Raw genomic sequence first — 21,147 nt, 5'->3', positions numbered from 1 at the left:
TGATGCGTGGGTTTTTGAGCAGAAGGCGTGAGACTGAGAGAGAGAGAGAGAGGATGGACAAGGTGCTGTGAGCCGGCTAACGCGGTTGGACTCCAAACAGGAGTCCGAGGTCCAGGGTTTTCGGCGAGGAGAGGAGACGGAGGCAGACTCGTGTGGAGCATCTGGTCAACCACCGTAGTTGGTCCCAGGTGGCAGGTCGAGGTGGTCAGAGGGGATCGAATGGTGGAGAGAGGATTGTTCTAGAGCTCCAACTGTTTGTGCACGAAGAGATTGAACTTTGATAAGTGTGGTGCCTTTTATTTTCCTTTTATATTTTATCTCTATTAATTATATAGTTCCAGTAATATCCATGAACTGTAATTCATTTAATCGTATATGGTGTATTGTCTGTTATTTGGTGGGGTGGGGTACATCACACAGCATCCACACAAACTTAATTACCCAGTTAGCGGGGCCGAGGGCTGTTTCCCTAGACGACAGCGAGCTGAGCAACCCTGAGGCTTGCCAGGGGGCTACAGAAATTTGTATGAGTCTTTGATGATGCAGCAAATCTTCTCAAACTCCTAATGAAGTAGGGCCAGAGGCATGCCTTCTTCATGATTGCTTAACACAGGAACTTGAAGCTACTGACCCCTCAATGACATCTGGTTCGTGCTCTATCTACTCCTTCCCGAAGTCCACAATCAATTCCTTGCTCTTGCTGATTTTGAGTGTAAGGTTGTTGCTGCAACAGCACTCAACCAGCTGATCTACCTTCCTCCTGTATTCCTCTTCATTGTGTCAACAAGAGCACTGACATCAGTGTACTTAAAGATAATGTTTGACTCGTGCCTTGCCACACAGGCATGAGTGTCGGGGTCAGAAGAGTGGGCTAAGCACACATCCTTGAGGTGCTCCTCTGTTCATTGACAGTGAGGAAAAGATGTTATTACAAATCTGATATGGAAGTCAAGCATCCAGTTACAGAGAAAGGTACAGAGGCCAAGACTTTGAAGCTTAGTAATTAGCACTGAGGGGATGAAAGAATTGAATGCCAAGCTGTAATAGATAAACAGCCACCTGATGTATAAAATATCCAACCAGTTCCCCTCCAGCACCCCCCACCCCCCTCCGTCTGGCATATCTGATCCTCACCCTCAACAATTTCTTCTTCAGCTCCTCCCACTTTCACCAAACTCAAGGGACAGCCATGGCCTCCTGCATGGGCCCCTATTACACCTACTATTCATTGGCCAAATTATTCTAAACAATTTATTTATTTACTTATTTGTTTGTTTGTTTATTTATTTATTTAAGACAATTGAAGTTTATTCTTGTGGAACATCCCATACTAATGGAGTAGGAATTCTTATGGATGAAAACATGGCAAAAAGTGTTATAGGACGTTGGGCAATATCAGAAAGAGTGCTCCTTGTTAGATTCAGAGGACAACCATTTGATTTAGCAATTAAACAGGTATATGCACCAACAACTGATGGAACAAATGAGGATATAGATAAATTCTATCAAGAGCTTGAACAAGCAAAGATTGGATGCAAATCTCAAGATATTGTTATTGTCAGGGGAGATCTAAATGCTAAAATAGGACAGGGTGCTGATGGAAATACCATAGGAAAACTTGGACTAGGGGAAACAAATGAACGAGGTGAGAAATGGGTAGAATGGTGCAAGATGAATAATCAGGTCATTATGAATACCTACTTTAAAAACCATCCAAGATGCTTGTGGACCAGGAAAAGTCCAGGTGATAACACTAGAAATCAAATTGACTTTATTACTATAAACCAAAGATTTGGAAACTCAGTGATTCAATGCAAAACATATCCAGGTGCAGACTGTAATAGTGACCATAACCCAGAAGTATGTCATGTAAAAGTAAAACTTAAAAAACTAAAGAAGTAAAAACCTGAACAAACCCTTGACTACTTGCAATTAATTAAAGAAGAAAACTTAAGAGAAAAATTTACAATTGAAGTAAGGAATATATTTCAAAGTCTAGAAATAGAACCTGTTGAAGATGACGGCAATCATGTGGAAATGAAATTTAACTCTCTAAAGGATGCCTTGGAAGAATCAGCAAAGTCAGTGATTCCTAAAAAAGAAAAAAGCACCAAGAATAAATGGATGACAGATGAAATCAAAAATCTAATGGAAGAAAGGAGATGGAAGAAAGCAAATCCTATAGAATATAAGTCCTTAAATAAAAATGTTAAAAGCTTATGTCAAAAAGCCAAAGAAGAATGGTTAAACCAGGAATGTGAGCAAACAGAAAGAATCCCTATTACTGATCCAAAAAGGTTACATAACAAATCAAGAATATCACTGGTAAAAAGCTCCTCTGTTCTTCAGGTGGATGTTTGAAAGCAAAGGATGGTACCATTTTCATGGAAAAAGATGAGATTATGAACAGATGGACTGAGTATATTCAGGAATTGTTTGAAGACGATCAAGGTGAAAAACCAGAAATTAAGAAAAACACTGAAGGTCCAAGTATTTTAAAATCTGAAGTTCGTAATGCAATAAATAAGATGAAGAAAGGAAAGGCAGCAGGTTTTGATGAATTAGTATTAGAACAAATTATCGCCCTTGAAGATTATGGAATTGAAAAACTTACTGATTTAATCAATGACATTTATGAAACATAATACCAGAAGAGATGAAAAAAAAACAGTATTTATCACTCCTCCCAAGAAGCCTGGAGCAACAGAATGTGAATTACATAGGACCATAAGTTTAATGAGTCATATCACCAAGATACTTCCAAGAATTTTGATGACAAGAGCTAGAAGTAAGATACAAGCTGAAACAGGTAAAGAATAATATGGTTTTGTGAAAGACAAAGGTACAAGAAACACAATATTGATGTTAAGGATACTATCAGAACGAGCTATTCAAGTGCAAAAAGGCTTGTTTGTTTATCGACTACACAAAAGCATTTGATAAAGTGAGGCAAAATAAGTTATTCGAAATATTAAAGAAAATTCTAGATTCGAAAGACCTCCGCCTAATCAGAAATCTGTACTGGGAACAAACTGCCGCTGTAAGAATAGATGGAGAAGTGAGTCAGTTTACGAAAATCAAGAGAGGCATTAGACAAGGGTGTGTTTTCTCCCCTGATTTGCTTAATGTGTACAGTGAAACAATATTACAAAAAATAAGAGACATCTTGGGAATCAAAACTGTTGGTGAAAACTTCAATAATTTCAGATATGTAGATGACACTGTGTTAATTGCAAGTATGGAGGAAGAACTACAAAACTTAATTGATATAATTGTTGAAGAAAGTGCAAAAATGGGTATATCTATCAATTGCAAAAAGAGACTGTATGGTGATATCCAAAAAGAAGGAGAATCCTATCTGCAGGCTGAGAATGAACGCGGAAGACATAAAACAAGTACAGAACTTTTGCTACTTAGGAAGCTGGGTGACATCAGATGGCAGGTGTGACTTCGACATTAAAAGAAGAGTAGGGATGGCAAAAGACACCTTTACGAGAATGAAGAGTATACTGACCAATACTAAACTAAGCATGACAACCCGCATCAGGGTACTGAAATGTAACATTTATCCAGTTATGTTATATGGCTCAGAATGTTGGACAATATCTAGTAACATGAAGAAACAAATTTTAGCAGCAGAGATGTGGGTTTTGAGGAGGATGCAAAGAATATCATGGACGAAACGAATAGCGAACGAGGATGTCATAAACAGAGCAAGCACAAAAAGAGGAATAATGTATGAGATCATGAAAAGGCAAAGTAACTTCATTGGACATATGATTAGGAAAGAGGAGTTAGAATGCACGGTAACTATGGGAAAGATTGAAGGGAAGAAAGCAAGAGGAAGTCAAAGACAAATGATGATGGAGACAGCAGCCAGAGAACTGAAAAGAATACCAATGAATTGATTCACTTGACCCGAAACAGGAGTGTGTGGGTCATGGCAGTCAAAGCTCAAACTGGGTACGGCACCTGGTGGTGATGATGATGATGATGATTTATTGGCCACATAGGACAGTCCATGCTCAAAGCTTCCCCTGGTAATGCTCTCAAACTCTTCCTGCTCTACATTGATGACTGTATTGGTGCTGCTTCATACACCCAATTTGTCAACTTAATCAACTTTGATCCAACTTCCACCCAACCCTTAAAACCTCTCTCCCCTTCCTCAATCTCTCTGTCTCCATCTCTGGAAACAAGACGTTTTTTATAAATGTACTATCTTGACAATTTCTTTTCCCACCCTGTCTCCTATAAAAATGCTCAGTTTCTTTTCTCAGTTCCGTCATCTCCACTACATCAACTCCTTGCTCAGAATGAGGCTTTCCTTTCCAGGACATCAGAGATGTCCTCCTTCTTCACAGAACAGTGTCCCTTCCTCCCCTTTGATGCTGACTTCACCCACATCTCTTCCATTTCCCAGACATCCGCACTCACAACATCTTCCCACCACCTTAATAGGGATAGAGTTCCTCTTGCTCTCACCTACCACCCCATGAGCCTCCGCATCCACCACATCATTCTCCATAACTCCTGTCATCTTCAACGGGATCCTACCACCAAGTGCATCTTTAACTTCTCCCCACACTCTGCAGGAACCACTCCCTCCGTGATTTCCTTGTCCATTCATCCCTCACCACTAATCTCCCTCCTGGCACAGATCCTTGCAAGTGACAGAAATGCTATACCTGCCCATTCACCTCCAGTTAGAGCCTCAAACGGTCCTTCCAGATGATACAACACTTCACCCGTGAATCTGTTGGGGTCTATTATTGTGACCAGGGCTCCTGATGCAGCCTCCTCTACATTGGTGAGACCTGATGTAAATTGGGGGACCCCTTTGTCGAGCACCTCCATTCCATCTGCCAAAAGTAGAATTACTTGGTGACCAACCATTTTAATTCCTATCCCCATTCTTGTTCCAACGTACCAGTCCATGGCCTCCTCTTCTGCCACGATGAGGCCACTCTCAGAATGGAGGAGCAACATGCTAGATAGTCTCTAACCCGATGGCATGGACATCAATTTCTCCTTCTTGCAATTTTCTTCATTTTTTTTTCCTTTTTTTCCCCTTCCCCTTCCCTTTTCTTCTATTCTCTTAACTCTTCTCTTCACCTGCCTATCACCTCCTCCTGGACCCCTTCCTTCTTCCCTTTCTCCCATGGTCCACACTCCTCTCCTCTCCTATCAGATTCCTTCTACTCCAGCCCTTTACCTTTTCCACCCACCTGGCTTCACCTATCACCCTTAGCTTGTCCTCTTCCCCCTCCCTCTCCTTTTTATTCCTTTCCAGTTCTGCAGCAGTGTTTCAGCCCAAAACGTTGACTGTTTATTCATTTCCACAGAAGGTGCCTGACCTGCTGAGTTTCTCCAGCATTTTGTCTGTGTTGATCTGATGACTGGGTGCTCTAAAACAGAGTGGAGAGCCAGTGAGACTGCATCTGCTGTTGACCCGTTGCTGCAGTAAGCGAATTGCAGTGGGCTCAGGTCCCTTCAGGCAGTAGCTATGACCAACCTTTACCAGCACTTCATTATGGTAAATGTGAGTGCTTCCGGGAAAGTCACTGATACCCTCATGTAACATTATTCACAGAAGACTGCCGACTAGAAGTGATAGTCAGACCAAGCAAGGTCACTGTGCAGAATCTGATAGAGGGAAAATGAAAGGAGAAGTTATTGCAGGGGAATGGAAATAAGAGATAAAAAAGGTGGAAGAAGGAGGAATGAGGAGGTTTAAGGAGGCAGATAAAGGAATACTTACCAGGAAATACTGCAAGAAGTAAGGAGAGAGAGAAAGAGAAGCAGAAGAAGGGATGTGAGCATAAGGCTGGCAAGGCAGGAAAACTACTAATATAATTTTTCTTTAGTAGACATGCAGCAAAACACCCCAGTGGAGATGGTACTGGGATCAGGTTATCTGTATTAGCTTGGGGATATATATCTCTCCATCTCCAAGCCCACTTCCCCTTCAAAGTTTTTGAGTGCGCTATCAAAATCCATGCATTTTTTTCTTTGAACCTCTTGTCAGTTTTGTGTTCTTACCACATTCATAGCTCTTATTAAAAAGTACAAATGGAATATTTGTGTGGTAAACCTCTCAGTTTATCTTTGTTAGACAAAGTTGGCCACACCAGCCTCTTTTTCTATCTCTCCTCAATCACTTGACTGGATGGGACTACATATGTGATCCATTCTTACCTATGTGGAGATAGTCGGAGACCACCTGCACTGCCTTCACTTCATATTTCTTCATTGGTGCTTCAGGTGTCTCTCACTGATCTGTTCTCAGCCCTTCCTGTTTCTCATCTACAAACTGATCTGTGGAATCATCCAGAAACAGAAATCAAGTTCTGTGCAGGTGTGGATAATGCCAGGCCCAACCACAACATGTCTCTTTCAACTCCTCCACTTTCTCTGATCTGTTGACTGGATGACACCTAGCACTGGGTGAGCAGAATTTTTTTCCAACTTAATGTCAGTAAAAACCGTGGGCACCTTCATTAATTCTGTTTCCTAGCCACAAGCTCCATCATCTTCCCAGCAACTGAATTTCCAACCACGGCGTCATATTTAATTCAAAAATGTGTTTTTGACGACACCTGTAACCAAGAATATTGATATTTACAATCGTGGCATCCTCTACCTCACTTTACATATCGCTAAAGCCTTCATCTCTGCCTTTTCCAATTTTAAAAAGATCAATTCAAAGCCTCCTTCTTCCCAGCCTTCACAATCTTGAGCTTCTTCAGTCCCAAAAACAGTATCCTTTCCAGTCATCCACTGGCCCAGTGCTTACTGGCCTGCAACAACTTCCAGTTCAGCGACATCCTGACCTAAAAAATTCTCACCCTCTTCCTCCATAATCACCGGCTCTCTCTGGGTGAAAGTTCCCCATAGTAAAAACGCTGGGAAAGCTCCTGTTCTGTTGCTGCACTCCTCAGAAGAGTTCAGCCGCCATCAGAATTTAGTGACATGCCAAACTGTCAGGCAACTGCTGGCAAAATCTCAGCTAATGAATTGAACGTCACTGTCAACAAAGTTCTTTCTCCAAATAAAAAAAAACTCAGAGACCGTTCAGACAGTGAAGGCATTAACTCTGGAACAGATGGCAGAGCTAAGCAGTTTTCTGAATGGATGAATGGGCATGCATTAAATGACCAGCTGCTGGCATTTTTGGACCAACCTTTTACTCACTGAGTATACAGGTTCTGGGGTCTATGCTAACCGTTCTCACCGGGTGGCGGTAGTGGACCGGGCTCCTGATTTGCACTTTGATTTTCTGTTGCACTGGAATCAAGGAGAAGGACAGTTGGGCAAAGTGCAAAAAGGCCAACTGGCACATTGCCATGTATTGCCTGCCCATTGGGAGCTATTAAAATCAACTCCAGCCCTTAAAAGGAATGTTATTTCTTTGATGAAGTTAGCTATTATGAAAGAGAGCCCATTGGACAAATACAGACTTTACTCCACAATAGGGCAAACCATTGAAAAGCACATTGCACACCATTGATGGTGATGATGATGTCAACTCAGGCCTAAGAGACCAGCATCGGGCATTTTCATGCCTTCCAAGGCGCGGAATGAGAGACTGTGTGGTGCGCCACTCCTCATACAGGCATTCCGCAGTACAGTATGTTTCTTTCTTTTTATTTTACGAGGTCCATTTGTGAGCTTAACACTCAACCCGGCATGGATGAAAAGTGTACTCGGGAATGGCCTGACTGGATTCGAACCCGGGAACCTCCGTTCCAGAGTCTGGCGCTGATGTTACTGCGCCACCAGCCATTGATGACATCAGCAGCAAAGTTAGGCAAAATGAAATGGTTCTGTCAGTGATGGTCTTGATATTGATCTCTTGCACATTTTCTAGGCTGTTAATTTATAGGTCCCTCCTGGCAACTGTCCCACCTGTATTTGGAAGCTGGGTACAGCACCTTCAAACGAAAGGGCAAAGTTTAAATCATCAACAAGATGTGACCATTTCTTGATCCCATTTGGTACATGGGACTTTTGTCAACAGACTTATAATATAAATGTCATAATATACAATGTGAATGAAACCTCAGTTTGTCCCCAGAGTAATGTTGGATGCTTGGATCAAACGAAGCCTGAAATTCCCATATTGCCAACACTGTAGGCACTTGAAAAATTAAAGCATGGTTATGATTTTGTAATTGAATACAAAAGGTACTTGGATAGGAGAGATTTAGACAGATCTAGGCCAAATGTCGGCAAATGTAATGAGTTTAGATGGGAATTTCGTTCAGTTGGCTCAAAGGGCCTGTTTCCCTGCTGTGCATCTCCATGACTCTATAACTGTAAGATGATTTATTTTATTGTTAGAAATAACTGAACAGGCAACGTGAGGGATTTTGGCAGACACAAAGGCAGGCCTGTGACAAAGCACCTGGGGGCAAAATGACCAGCTAGGATGGGTGCTCTGGGAATAAAACATCAAGTATGCCTGCCCGCAGTGTTTAATTTGGCTGACCCAGGATCTGAAGGTCAGTGATTAAAGTTTTTCTAACCCCAGACTAACGATCATAATGCCCTTCCCTATCTCTGATAGGGAGTTGCAGCTGAACAGGATTTGCGGCCTTTTTAAAAATCTTAATGTTGCCTGAAATCCCTCATGCGGGTTTACAGCTGTTCCTTAATGCCACTTGAGATACTACGGTTACAAGAATGTGTCAGAAGAATATTGTATATCAATTCAATATAATATTGAGCTTCTACCTATGTGAAGCAGAGGCGGTCAAGTGCAAGATCATCAACAAGATTTATACACTTCCGGCCCAACCTCTCTCATAACTGAGAGAAAGTGAGGAAGGTGAGCAACCCTGTTATTTAACGACTGGGAAAACTCAAGGAGAAAGCTACAATTACTTACGTTTGAGAATTGGCTCACCTATTATATGTTTGAACAATTCTGGCAAAGCCTAGACATAGGGTTACGTTCTCTCTACTCCAAAATAAAATCTTCTCAAAGTTGCTTACTGAAACAAAGTACTCAGTAAATAACGGGGACTGGAGCTAGAAATGGAGTAAGAGGCTGTCTGCACCAGAAAGCAAAACATATTATACAGCAAAGAAAAAAATAAAAGGGAGTGCTCCTTGAAGTTGGGCATCACGAGGGGAACACTCGAGACTACGGTAGGAAACTTTGTCACATGGTATGAGCAGAATTATCTGCCGCTTAACGTGAAAAAGACTAAGGAGCTGGTAGTGGACCTGAGGAGGGCTAAGGCACCGGTGACCCCTGTTTCCATCCAGGGGGTCAGTGTGGACTGGGGCAGCAGGCTGAGGGTAGCAGACACCGACAGAATCAACAAACTCATTCGTAAGGCCAGTGATGTTGTGGGGATGGAAATGGACTCTCTGACGGTGGTGTCCGAAAAGAGGATGCTGTCCATAATGTACATAATGTACTGGATGGGCACAGGAGTACATTCAGCCAGAGACTCATTCCACCGAGATGCAACACTGAGCGTCATAGGAAGTCATTCCTGCCTGTGGCCATCAAACTTTACAACTCCTCCCTTGGAGGGTCAGACATCCTGAGCCAATAGGATGGTCCTGGACTTATTTCCTGGCATGTACATATTACTATTTAAATATTTATGGTTTTATGTTGCTTTATTTATACTTTATTCTTGGTTGGTGCAACTGTAACGAAAAGCAATTTCCCTCGGGATCAATAAAGTATGACTATGACTATGACTATTTCCCCAATGCGTGAGGATGGTACTGGGTGCAGTTAAAGAATGAAAGAAAAACCTCTATACTGAGACTCTTCTCTGTGCCTTCTGTTGGCCAGACAGAAACAGAGGCAGTTTGTGGTTACATGGCCTCTTGAAAATCAGTTAATTATAAAACCATCACAAGAGAGCAAAATGCAGCCTCAGTGATTCTGCAGTTGGAGCCTTTAATGTGGTGTAATAAAACTGCATAAAGTTACTAAATTATATCAAAAGATATAGAAAAAGAATGAAGTGATAACCAAATGACACAAATATGTTCAAGTCAAATGGTCAAATGGCTTGTTTTACTACCACGGGAGTTTGGTGGGACGTCTTCCCTCTGAGATTCAAAGTTCAAAGTAAATTTATAATCAAAGTACATATATGTCACCATATAGAACGCTGAGATTCATTTTCTTGTGGTCAACACAGTAAATACAAAAAAACCAATAGAATCAATGAAAGCCCGCACTCAACAGGGTGGAAAACAACCAACGTGCAAAAAAAACCAACAGACTGTGCAAGTACAAAATGAAAAAAATATATAAAACTAGTAATAAGAATAAATAAATATACAATAAATATTGAGAACATGAGATGAAGAACCTTTGAAAGTGTGTCCACAAGTTGTGTGGGCAGTCCAGTGATGAGGCATGAAAAGTTGAGTGGAATTATCTCATCTGATTCAAGGTTGAAGGGTTATACTGTTCCTGAACCTAGTGGTGTGGTCCCTGAGGTTCCTGTACCTTCATCCTGATGGCAACAGCGAGAAGAGAGCATGGCCTGGATGGATGCTCCTTTCCTGCGACAGTGCTCCATGTAGGTGTGCTCAATGGTGGGGAGGATTTTACCCATGAAGGACTGGGCTATTTCCTCCCAGTAACTTTCATGGACATAAAATTTTGAGATTTTCTGACACTCACTCCTGTTGGACGGAACTCAGCACTATGAGCATAGACTCAAAAATTTTGCTGTTATCAATATAGTTACATCTCGCTGAGGTGTTGTCAACACCATTAGTAATACTTAATTTTCCAGAAGATAACAAGAATGCTTAATTCAAAAGCAAAACACTAAACGAGCACTGAATGAATCCCCATATCAAAAGCAGGGACTGTGTGTAAAAAATTGCAAGAACTTTTTTACTATACCCTCAAATAGCAAAAAGCCGTATAACATTGCCTTCAGCAGAAGTGAAGGCCACTTTTTGGGCTATTCATTCTGATACAAGCCTCAGTGAGAAACTGCTGCAGAAATGGCTATAATTTAAAGCACTTATAAGCATGAATAATCACATGTTCCTGATACAGGGTGTCTCACAGCTGCAAATTCACAGCCTGAGGCAGGACTCTGTGTCACATGTCAATAGCAGGACAAGACAACCAGCTGTGTCCTTTCTCCCCAACACCAGGATCTCAGCAGGCACTAGGATTCTGGAAATTAATACTGTAATTATGCTCTGCAGAGAAAGCAATTAGAGCTATTGTTTATAGTAATATTAATGTTGAGCCTAAACTGGAATCACTTCCTCTCAACCTGTTTTGAAACTCGGATGACGTTCTTGTTTAAAAAGTAATATCTTTTAAAAATATAGCCTTTGTCTGCAGGCTAAATATAGTCATTCATATAATACTCATGGAAACCTAATGATTCAGAGCTCCAGGTTTTAATTTTTTTTTGCTCTTTTAAATATTGAATGCTGCATACCTGTGATTGATTGTAAGATAATCTAATTGGAAAATCAAGCTAATATTACAAAGTCAGTCGCTGGGTACTCTGGTGGCATAAATAATAGCTTTGATTCACTGTCTTTTGTCAGTTACTTTACTAGTTCATCAATTTTTATTTTATAAATTGATTTTTGGCTACTTTTCTTGCCAGTCCTGGTGATGTAGTGGCACTGGAGCCCATTCAAAGTTCACAGTAAATTTATTGCCAAATGTACGTATATGTCAACATATACTACCTCAAGATTCACAGTAGAACAAAAACTGCAATAGAATCAGTAAGTAACTACACACAAAAAGACAAAGCCCGTGCTCTTGATGGAGGCTAATATTCCCACTGTAATTTAATTAATTACAATGACTCAATTGGCACAAAGAAATTGAGAAATTACAGTTTGGTCCCTAAAATCTAATAATTTGTTGATACGTGTTGAGATTCTGGGGACAAAAAAATAATCCATTGGATTTAGTATATGTGTGCTTATTCAATGCTGCATTAGGTCAGGCTCTTCATAGGGCTCTAACTGAGGATATGTTGAAGGACTGTTTAAATAAGGATTAAATAGGGAGTAGGTAAACATAGTCAGAGAGTATATTGATAATAAGAAAATCAATGTTCAAACTACTCCTATTGAATGCCTGTATTGTATCAGAGCCACAATCTTTAATTAATACTGAACTGACCCTGGAAACTAATCAGGACATTGTACACTTATTGGTTTTTCATCTTGTATGTGTATATACTGTATATATACTGTATACTTGTTAAACATTGGGATAAAGCAAATGATGCATGAGAAATTCTGGATGTTAATCTGAATATACAGGAATTATAATGGGTGATGTCGATGTGGAGGAGTATCTGACCAACTGAATGTATTGCAAATAGGTGTGAGATGTAATAGGTGTGTGTGAGATGAGCCATTGATAGGAAGCAGATGAGGCATATGGACCAGGCATTAATACAGAGGCAAAAAGAGAGTTACTGGAGGAACTCAGCAAGTCAGGCAACATCTGTGGAGGGAAATAATCCATCCACGTTTCAGGTCGAGACACCTCATCTGAAATAAAAGGCCAGAGGGGAGATAGCCAGTGTAAAAAGTAAGGGAGAAGTGGAGCAAGAACTAGAAAGCAATAAGTGGATGATTGATTGGCAGATGGAGTCACACATGGGAACAAAGGATGGAGATAGAGACTGGGAGCTGATGGCTGGAGGCTACAAAGGGCTGCAAATGATGAAATTTGTTAAAAAATTAAGGTGAAGGTGAAAGTGTGCAACCAAAGGAAAGGATGTTGGGCAGATGGGATCTGTGGGAAGGGGAGATGGAACCCAGTGGGAAGAATATGTGACTGATGACCAGATGGAGTAGGTGAGAAAAAGGAAAGAAACTGGGTGATAGGAGGAGGGGTCAGATGGCCAGTGCCAACAGAGCCAGGCCATGATACATTTTACATTTAAGGCATTTGGCACCACTGAATCTCAAGTATTAGAGATTGTCCTTAGGCCCCAGGCAGGTAATATATCTGGTAGCCTTGCCTCACTAACCCTGGCAATGGTTATGGCTGATGGGCTGACAATTACACATTACTATTTTATCTGATCTGAAATTAATTAATCTCAGTGATTCCCAGAGACAGTTCCACTTGATCTCCTCTGCATGTTTGTTTGTACTGAGACTGGTTTGGGTCTGGTCACAACTATAACAGGAATCAAACATATCCTCCTAGCAGGAAAACTTCCTTCTTTTTCTACCTGGCACCCTCCTTCACTTATTTCTCTCTTTCTCCATTCTAATGAAGAGAATGAAGAGTTCCAGATCCAAAGCATTAACATTTCTCTTTCCACAGGGGCTGCCTGACTTGCTGAATTTTTTCAGCATCTTCTAATTTTATATCATACATTCACACAGATTGACACGTGAAACGTGTTGAAGGTTGAAGTCTATTGGCCTTTCCCTATTTCTTACTGACCAATCTGTGGTGCTGGAATAACAAACAGTTTGTTGGAGGAAATCAGCAGGTCAAGGAGCATCTGTGCCAAGCAAAGGAACTGGCTGTGTTTCAGGTTGAAACCCTGCATCAGGACTTGGTGCTACTGGCTAGGGAGGGTCTTCCAACTCCACTAGTAACAGTGCAGATGCACTGAATGGAGTAGAGTTGCTGCTGTGTTCTTGTCTACTGATTAACCAGAGGGTTTTCATCTGTTTTCAAGCTATTAATCTGAACTCCTGACTTCTAAGCAGCTTTTGCTGGCTTGGGGCACCTTTCCCTATGAGAAGCCAGAGAGAATTGGAGAGAACTTACGCAGAAGGCAATACCCACAATATATCTTCAATAGGCAGTACCTTACTTGTCAGGAAATAAATTAACCCATGCTTGCATGCTGCAAAGCCTAGATAATATTCAAATATGCACTGTTTAAACAACCACTCAGTTCTAATCAATGTGCTTCAAAACACAGATCTCTGTTCTTCCTTCTGCAAATGGACCCTCGATTTCCTTATTGGGAGACCACAGTCAGTACGGATTGGCAATAATATCTCTTTGCGTATACCACTGTTCCATTCTCTCTATGCTCATTACTATGCGGCTAGGCACAGCTCAAATGTCATCTATAAATTCACTGATGACAGCACTGTTGTTGGCAGAATCTCAGGTGGTGATGAAAACGTGTATGGGAGCGAGAAAGGTTGACTGGTTGAGTTGTGTCGCAATAGCCTCCTTGTACTCAGCATCAGCAAGACCAAAGGATTGCAACCCCGCTGGTTCTCTCGGCTGGTTTCCTTCCCAGGGTGTTACAGAATTGTTTGTGGGCTTCGGGAAGGGGAAGATGGGAAAACACACACCAGTTTCACTGAAGGGTCAGCAATGGAAGGGGTAAGCAGATTCAATCCCCTGCAAGTCAATATCACAGAGGGTCTATCCTGGGCCTAATATTTTGATGCAATTACAAAGAAAACACGTGAGAGAATATACTTCATTAGGAATTTGAGAAGATCTGAAAGGCTTTAGCAAATTTCTCCAGATGTACTCTAGAGAGAATTTTGACTGGTTTCATCACTGCCAGGTATGGAGCCTCCAATGAACAAGATTGGAAAACGTTGCAGAGGGTTGCCAGCTCCATCACAGGCACAACCTTTCTCACTTTTGAGGGCATCTTCAAAAGGTGGCGCCTCAAGAAGGCGGCATCAGTCATTAAGGTCCCTTACTACCCCGCACACGTCCTCTTCTCATTATCACCATCAGGGAGGAGGGAAAAAGAGACTGAAGATGCTCACTCAATATTTTAGGAACAGCTTCTTCTCCTTCGCTGTCAGATTTCTGAATGGTCCATAAACCCATGAACACTACCTCACTATTCTAAGTAACATCCATGCCTCACGGGTCTGAGTTAAAATGATGTGGAACAACAAAATGTAAACACCTACCTTTGGTATTCAATGACTATGGTGTCTCTGAAAGTCCCACTGTTACTGTGCTGAGGGTGGGGCGGGGGGGGGTGATTATCACTAACCAGCGACTCAGCTGGGCTACTCAGATAAATACTACGGATTCCAAACAGGATATTCTTTGATAAATAACTTGCCACCTGGTATCCTCCCAAATTCTCTCCTCTTTCCACAAGGCAGATAAGAAACGGCCATGGGCTACTCCTCATTTATCTGGATCAGTGCAGTTCCCTCAATATTTAAGTAACTCAACATCCTCGGGACAAGGCAGACTGGTTAACTGGCACCTGCTACACAAACTAATCAATCCTTTGTAGCTGCTATGGACCATCTGACAGCACTCAAACATCTAACCTTTCCCACCAAAGACAGCCAGCACATGGAAAAATCACGACCTTAAGGTGTCCCTCCAAACTGCACCAGAAGGGCTTCAGTGTTTCAAGAAAGTGGCTTATCACCTAGCTTATTGGCAATCACCAACAGAACTCATATAAATGGAATCAAATCTGAGGCAAAATGGAGAATCAACAATATAAAAGGGATAAAGAGAAACATACACCAAACTTCAAACTCCTCTAAAGGTGATTTCTATGGAAATATATTCAATGCATTTAATCTCTAATTTATCTTATTGAAGTGTGGAGGTCACCTTGGCCAATAGCTATATTGTCCACAGAAAGTGACTGAGCAAGAATGTCACTGCCCCAGATGCACAGAGTACTTACATCACACTCATTGTAAAGAGTCATTCTCCCACAATTAAATGACAACCGCATTAAGTAATCTGAGGAAGTGTAGTTGCTGTGGACTTTATACTGAACAACAGAGGGGCAATCATAAAAATGAAAATTGAAACTGGTTTCAGATCTTACCCTGGTACACAGAGAAAAACTGATGCAAAACCCAATAACATGTGTTTTGAATTAAATCAATTCTTCTCTAAAAGGATTAACCCTGGTGAAACAATTTTGAATATATATTAAATACTGTATTATATGTTTGTTATGTATTGTGTAACTGCTCTTACTGAATCTATCTTTCTATCCAGAAATTTCAAGTTACGCACATTTTCCCTGAGAATCAGAGGACCCACTCATTCAAAATAGTAGCAAATGAAGTGCAGAGGTCACACTTACAAACAAACGAATTAAATACCTTGGAATAATCAAATCCATGCTTCTCCTTAAAGCCATTGCGACTAAGGGTGTAATTATAGAAACGAGAATTCTTTATAAGGCCAACCCACTCTCGCCATCCTGGTGGGATGTAGCTGCCATTGTATTCATTGAGGTATTTCCCAAAGAAAGCTGGGGGAGAAGGAAGTGGAAAACAATTAAAATGTGGCACTTACATTGAAATAATCAACATCTGAAATAGTACTTGGCTTTTTCCATTCCGGGAGACTTGGACACCATTCACCTTAAAGTTGGCTTCTGTCGGTGCAGGTTGGCACTATTCAGTTTTTCTTACATTCCTTTTGGCCCTTGAATTAATGAGCAGTCCTGTCATTTACACCCCTGTAATTCATTCTCCCTCACATACCCATCAACCTCCATCAACTCACCTGTCACCATCTAACTGAGGATAATCTGCAGAAGCAAATTAACCCAATAACCAGCATGTCTTTGGGATGTAGGAAGAAACCAACGTAGTCAGAGGGGAAATATAATTTCAATACTGGCAGAATGGAACCCAGGTTGCTGGAGATGTGTCACAGCACTAACTGACTTGCCAATGTACTGCACCACAGTATGTCTTGTTTCTCTGTTTGTCCACTACTGACCTAATTGATGTCATGCCCCAGTGCACAGCTTCATGGACCTTTTAGGGATACTGAGAGGTAGAGTTTCACACAGCTGCCGTCAAATCAAGCAGCTGAAGCAAGATGTAGTTAGAGGGTTACATCTGTCACTATTTTCCTGACCATCCAGTTTCCAGTCTTTCTCATTTGATTCCATGGGAAGAAGGAAAATAAATCATATACATAACTATACAAGCCCATATCTCCTCTCAAGGTCCTTCAGACTAACTTCTTTCTATAGTGGATACAAGAGACAGAGTGCAGAGGAGATTTACAAGGATGCTGCCTGGATTGGAGGGCATACATTATGAGAATAGGTTGAGTGAACGGCCTTTTCTCTTTGGAGAGACGGAGGATGAGACATGACCCAATTGAGGTGTATAAGATGATGAGGGGTTTTGATCGTGTGGACAGCCAGAGGCTTTTTCCCAGGGCTGAAATGGCTAACATGAGGGGGTAGAATTTTAAGGTGCTTGGAAACAGGTACCGAAGGGATGTCAGGGGTAAGTTTTTCCACACAAAGAGTTCATGGGATGCACTGCCAGCGGCAGTGGTAGAAGCGGACAAAATAGGGTCTTTTAAGGGCCTTTTAGATAGGTACGTGGAGCTTAGAAAAATAGAGGGCTATGTGCTAGGGAAACTCTAGGCAGTTTCTAGGGAAGGTTACATGGTCAGCATAACATTGTGGGCCAAACAGCCTGTAATGTGCTGTAGATTTCTATGTTCTATATTCTCTCAATGGAAGACTCCTTGCTCAAGATTCAAGATTGTTTGATGTCATTTTCAGTACACAAATGTAAAGAACAAAATAATTATTACTCCAGATCTGATGCAGCACCAAAAAAAAACACAATGAGATAAAGAACACAATAAACATGCAGTAAATACATAAGATAGCTTCTATACACAGATCGATTGTATGTCCATAAAGTGACTCTAGCCATAAGGTAACTGACAGGAAATGATAAAAGCAGTGGTTAATGGAGGTGTTGCTCAGCCTTACTGCTTGGGAAAAGTAACTGTGTTTGAACCTGGTGAAGCTGGTGTAGATGCTACATAGCCTCCTCCCTGATGAGAGTGGGGCAAACATTCCATCAGCAGTGTGGGCAGCAGCCTTCATGATGTTACTGGCCTTTTTCCAGCACCTTTTGGACTGTAGGTGAAGAACTGTAGATGATGATTCAATATACTAAAATATAAAGTGTTACTCTAAAATTAATTCACATAATGTCATATCTAAGTGACAGAAGTGTCATCAGGTTATTGTGTCTACCACCTTTAGTTAAGACGTATATCAATTGAGATCAGGTCCAAAGCTCCTGGCATCCTTATTAAGGAGCACATTGTGCCAAGAGTACCAAATGTCACGTCATTTGCTGTAGAACTAATGATACCAAATTTTGTTCCCCAAGGCACAATAACAACTCACTAAACACAAGAGATTCTGCAGAGGCTGGAAATCTTGAGTAACACATACAAAATGCTGGAACTCAGTAAATCACAAACCAATCTTCCGTCCTTGGACTCACTTTACACCGCACGCTGTCGGAGCAGTGCTGCCAGGATAATCAAGGGCACGACCCACCCAGCCAACACACTTTTTGTCCCTCTTCCCTCTGGGAGAAGGCTCAGGAGCTTGAAGACTCGTACGGCCAGATTTGGGAACGGCTTCTTTCCAACTGTGATAAGACTGCTGAACGGATCCTGACCCGGATCTGGGCCGTACCCGCCAAGTATCCGGACCTGCCTCTCGGTTTTTTTGCACTACCTTACTTTCCCTTTTCTATTTTCTATTTATGATTTATAATTTAAATTTTTAATATTTACTATCGATTTGTACTCCAGGGAGCATGAAGAGCAGAATCAAATATCACTGTGATGATTGTACGCTCTAGTATCAGTTGTTTGGCGACAATAAAGTATAAAGTATCAGGCAGTATCTATGGAGTGGAATAAATAATCAACATTTCAGGCTGAGATGCTTCATCAGGACCCGAGTTTAACAAAACCATTACCTGTAAAACTGAAAAGAACAATAGCATCAATGCTGTGGACATGCTAAGATGCAGAGAACTGGCTAACTCATACACCTTTCTGAATTGGGGACATAATGTACTGTTGCTTCACTTAACAAGAGTTTGTTTTGCTTACACACAGAATGCCAGCTTTGCTGAGAAGGCCAGCATCTATTATTTATTCTTAATTCTGATTGAGAAGTCGATATACATCTTTAACCCCATGTGGTGAAGGTGCTCTCATGGTACTATTAAATACTGCAGAATGCTCTAGGATTTTGATTCAGCAATCTTAGATCTGGTGACATTGATCCAGAGACTCCTCAAAGAGTGAGGCATAAAACTTGATGGTTACGGCCATTTTATTAAGTGTTACAAGAACAAAGAATGAATTAAGAAAAAAAAAGACAAATAAAGAAGTCGTGTTAATCTCATACTAAGAGTAGAAATAAAAGCATATTCGATTGATAACTAGTTAACTAACTAAATAGCCAGATTCAAGTGGCATGACACCTGCTGCAGAAAAACTAAGAAGCTTCTAGAAAAATACAGAATCAAATATACTACAATTCCTGGAAAATTTATTGAACAATTATATGTACATAGGTGATTATATAGAAATTATAAGTAAGGATAAAAAAGTTCAACAAAAAGAAAAATAACAATTCTACACCCTAATCCAACGACAACAATGAAGAAATGACCATACGTTGTGAAATCTGGTTAATGTAAGGCATGGGAGGAGAACTTGGAGGTACCGATGTTTCTATGATCTTGTTATGAAGGTATTGATGTTGGAGGTACTGATGTTTCTATGAACTTGTACATAACATTCTTAGAACATAATGATCTCAGGACAAAATGATCTTTCGATCACACCATGTTTAAATAAACCATTGATGGAATTTAATTTTCTTTTCACACTATTTTACTACCCTTCAATATCTTATTTACACCAGTTTGTTGTACTTTAGAAGGGTACAAACTGAGCTCTTATACATCTGCAGAAATACTGGAAGTAGCAGAGAGGATTCGATTCAATTGCTAAAAGTAATCATGCAAATAAGTAGTTTGTTTTCATTTACTGCTTAAATGAGAGTAGATTGGTTCCAGGGAATCATGTGTGATTAATTGGAATCTTCAGCAGAGTATTATAAACAAGTTTCATTGAACTACAAGCGGATTTAGGAAGCCGATTACAAGGATGGCTGAGCTGAGATACTACTGTTCTCTCCTACAGTAACATTATTCTTAATCCCACCAGTATCAACTGCTCTCGTTGTTGCTTAGGAGCCTGCCACAGCAGACCAGTGTTGCTCATGAGATAAACACCGCAATTAGGGATTGCTGACCTGACATTGTTAGAGGTTATGTAGTCTTGTCGTCCACTGAGAGTTAAAACACTTACACCAGCGTTACAGTAGCATAATGTAGGTAAATCGGGGCAGACAAGCGCAAATGGAGGCATGCACAAGCAAAAGTAATTGATATTTGTGTGATGTTTAACATGATGTAACAGTGGGAAGCTAATGTTGACACAGTGATGGTACTTGTGTTGGTTGGTAGTACGACTGAATGAATTGATCAGAGACAGAAGCCTGGCCAGTCAGACAAGTGAGATGGAGACATCCAGCCCGACAGACAGATGAACAGATATAGACAAAGCCTTACTGACTTACTGATGTTGCTGCCATTTTCTGTTTTTATATTAGTGAGAGACAAAATCAGCCATTCAGACAAGCAACAGAGGGATTACATGGTATATTTCTTGTTGTCAAGCCAGCCCAAAATCTTTTATAGTCAGTGAAGCACTTTTGCAGTTTAGTCAAGGTTAAGAGCTGGGACACTGTTCAAAGCTATTGTTTCACTCCTAATACTAGTGAAGTAGGCTGCTTAGGCAGAAATGAGCTGAGTGTGGCAGAGGCAGATAGCATCAAGATAGATCTGGGTATAGCTGTGTTTTCAAATATTAACACATTTGTGTTCCTTGGACTTGAGGGAATAAGCTGTGGGTGATACCTGGCAAATCAGCATGATAAGAGACATGATGGGCTGGTGGGGGGAGGAATCAAAGGAAGAGGTAGGGTGGAGGGTGAGGACAGTTCCTGATGTGAACAGTGATCAGAAAGCAAAATGATAGAAAGCAGGAAGATGAGAGGAAGCTTTTTTCCAGGACAGATGTATAGTTTTTTAGATCCTTAGTGTTGCTGAAAGCAGAGATAATTAAACAGAGATGGAGGTATAAACAGGATTCATATATAGATGTCAGTAACTCTCAACTAAGCAGTGGCAGGAACAATATATATAGGTCATTCCACATGCCACGTTCATTTCCAGCTTTAGAGATATACCGTATCTGTTACAAGATGCAAATTGGGGTTAAAAGGGTTATGAACGATATGTGACAAATGGGCT

At 40.9% G+C, this 21,147-nt stretch overlaps 1 protein-coding gene across 12 annotated transcripts in view; it reads right to left on the bottom strand.

The window, feature by feature from the left end:
- sulf1 (sulfatase 1) overlaps positions 1–21,147 on the bottom strand; it is a 383,460-nt gene that overhangs the window by 155,587 nt on the left and 206,726 nt on the right. For all 12 annotated transcript variants that reach the window (XM_063064855.1, XM_063064868.1, XM_063064861.1 and 9 more), the window contains one exon: positions 16,072–16,223. In XM_063064855.1, the coding sequence (XP_062920925.1) occupies positions 16,072–16,223 (152 nt within the window). The remainder of the gene's footprint in view (positions 1–16,071; positions 16,224–21,147) is intronic.

Source organism: Mobula hypostoma, chromosome 1, assembly GCF_963921235.1.
Source record: "Mobula hypostoma chromosome 1, sMobHyp1.1, whole genome shotgun sequence".
NCBI classification, from domain to species: Eukaryota; Metazoa; Chordata; class Chondrichthyes; order Myliobatiformes; family Myliobatidae; genus Mobula; species Mobula hypostoma.
Note: the sequence above shows the minus strand (reverse complement) of the source record. Positions and strands in the feature narration are given on the sequence as shown.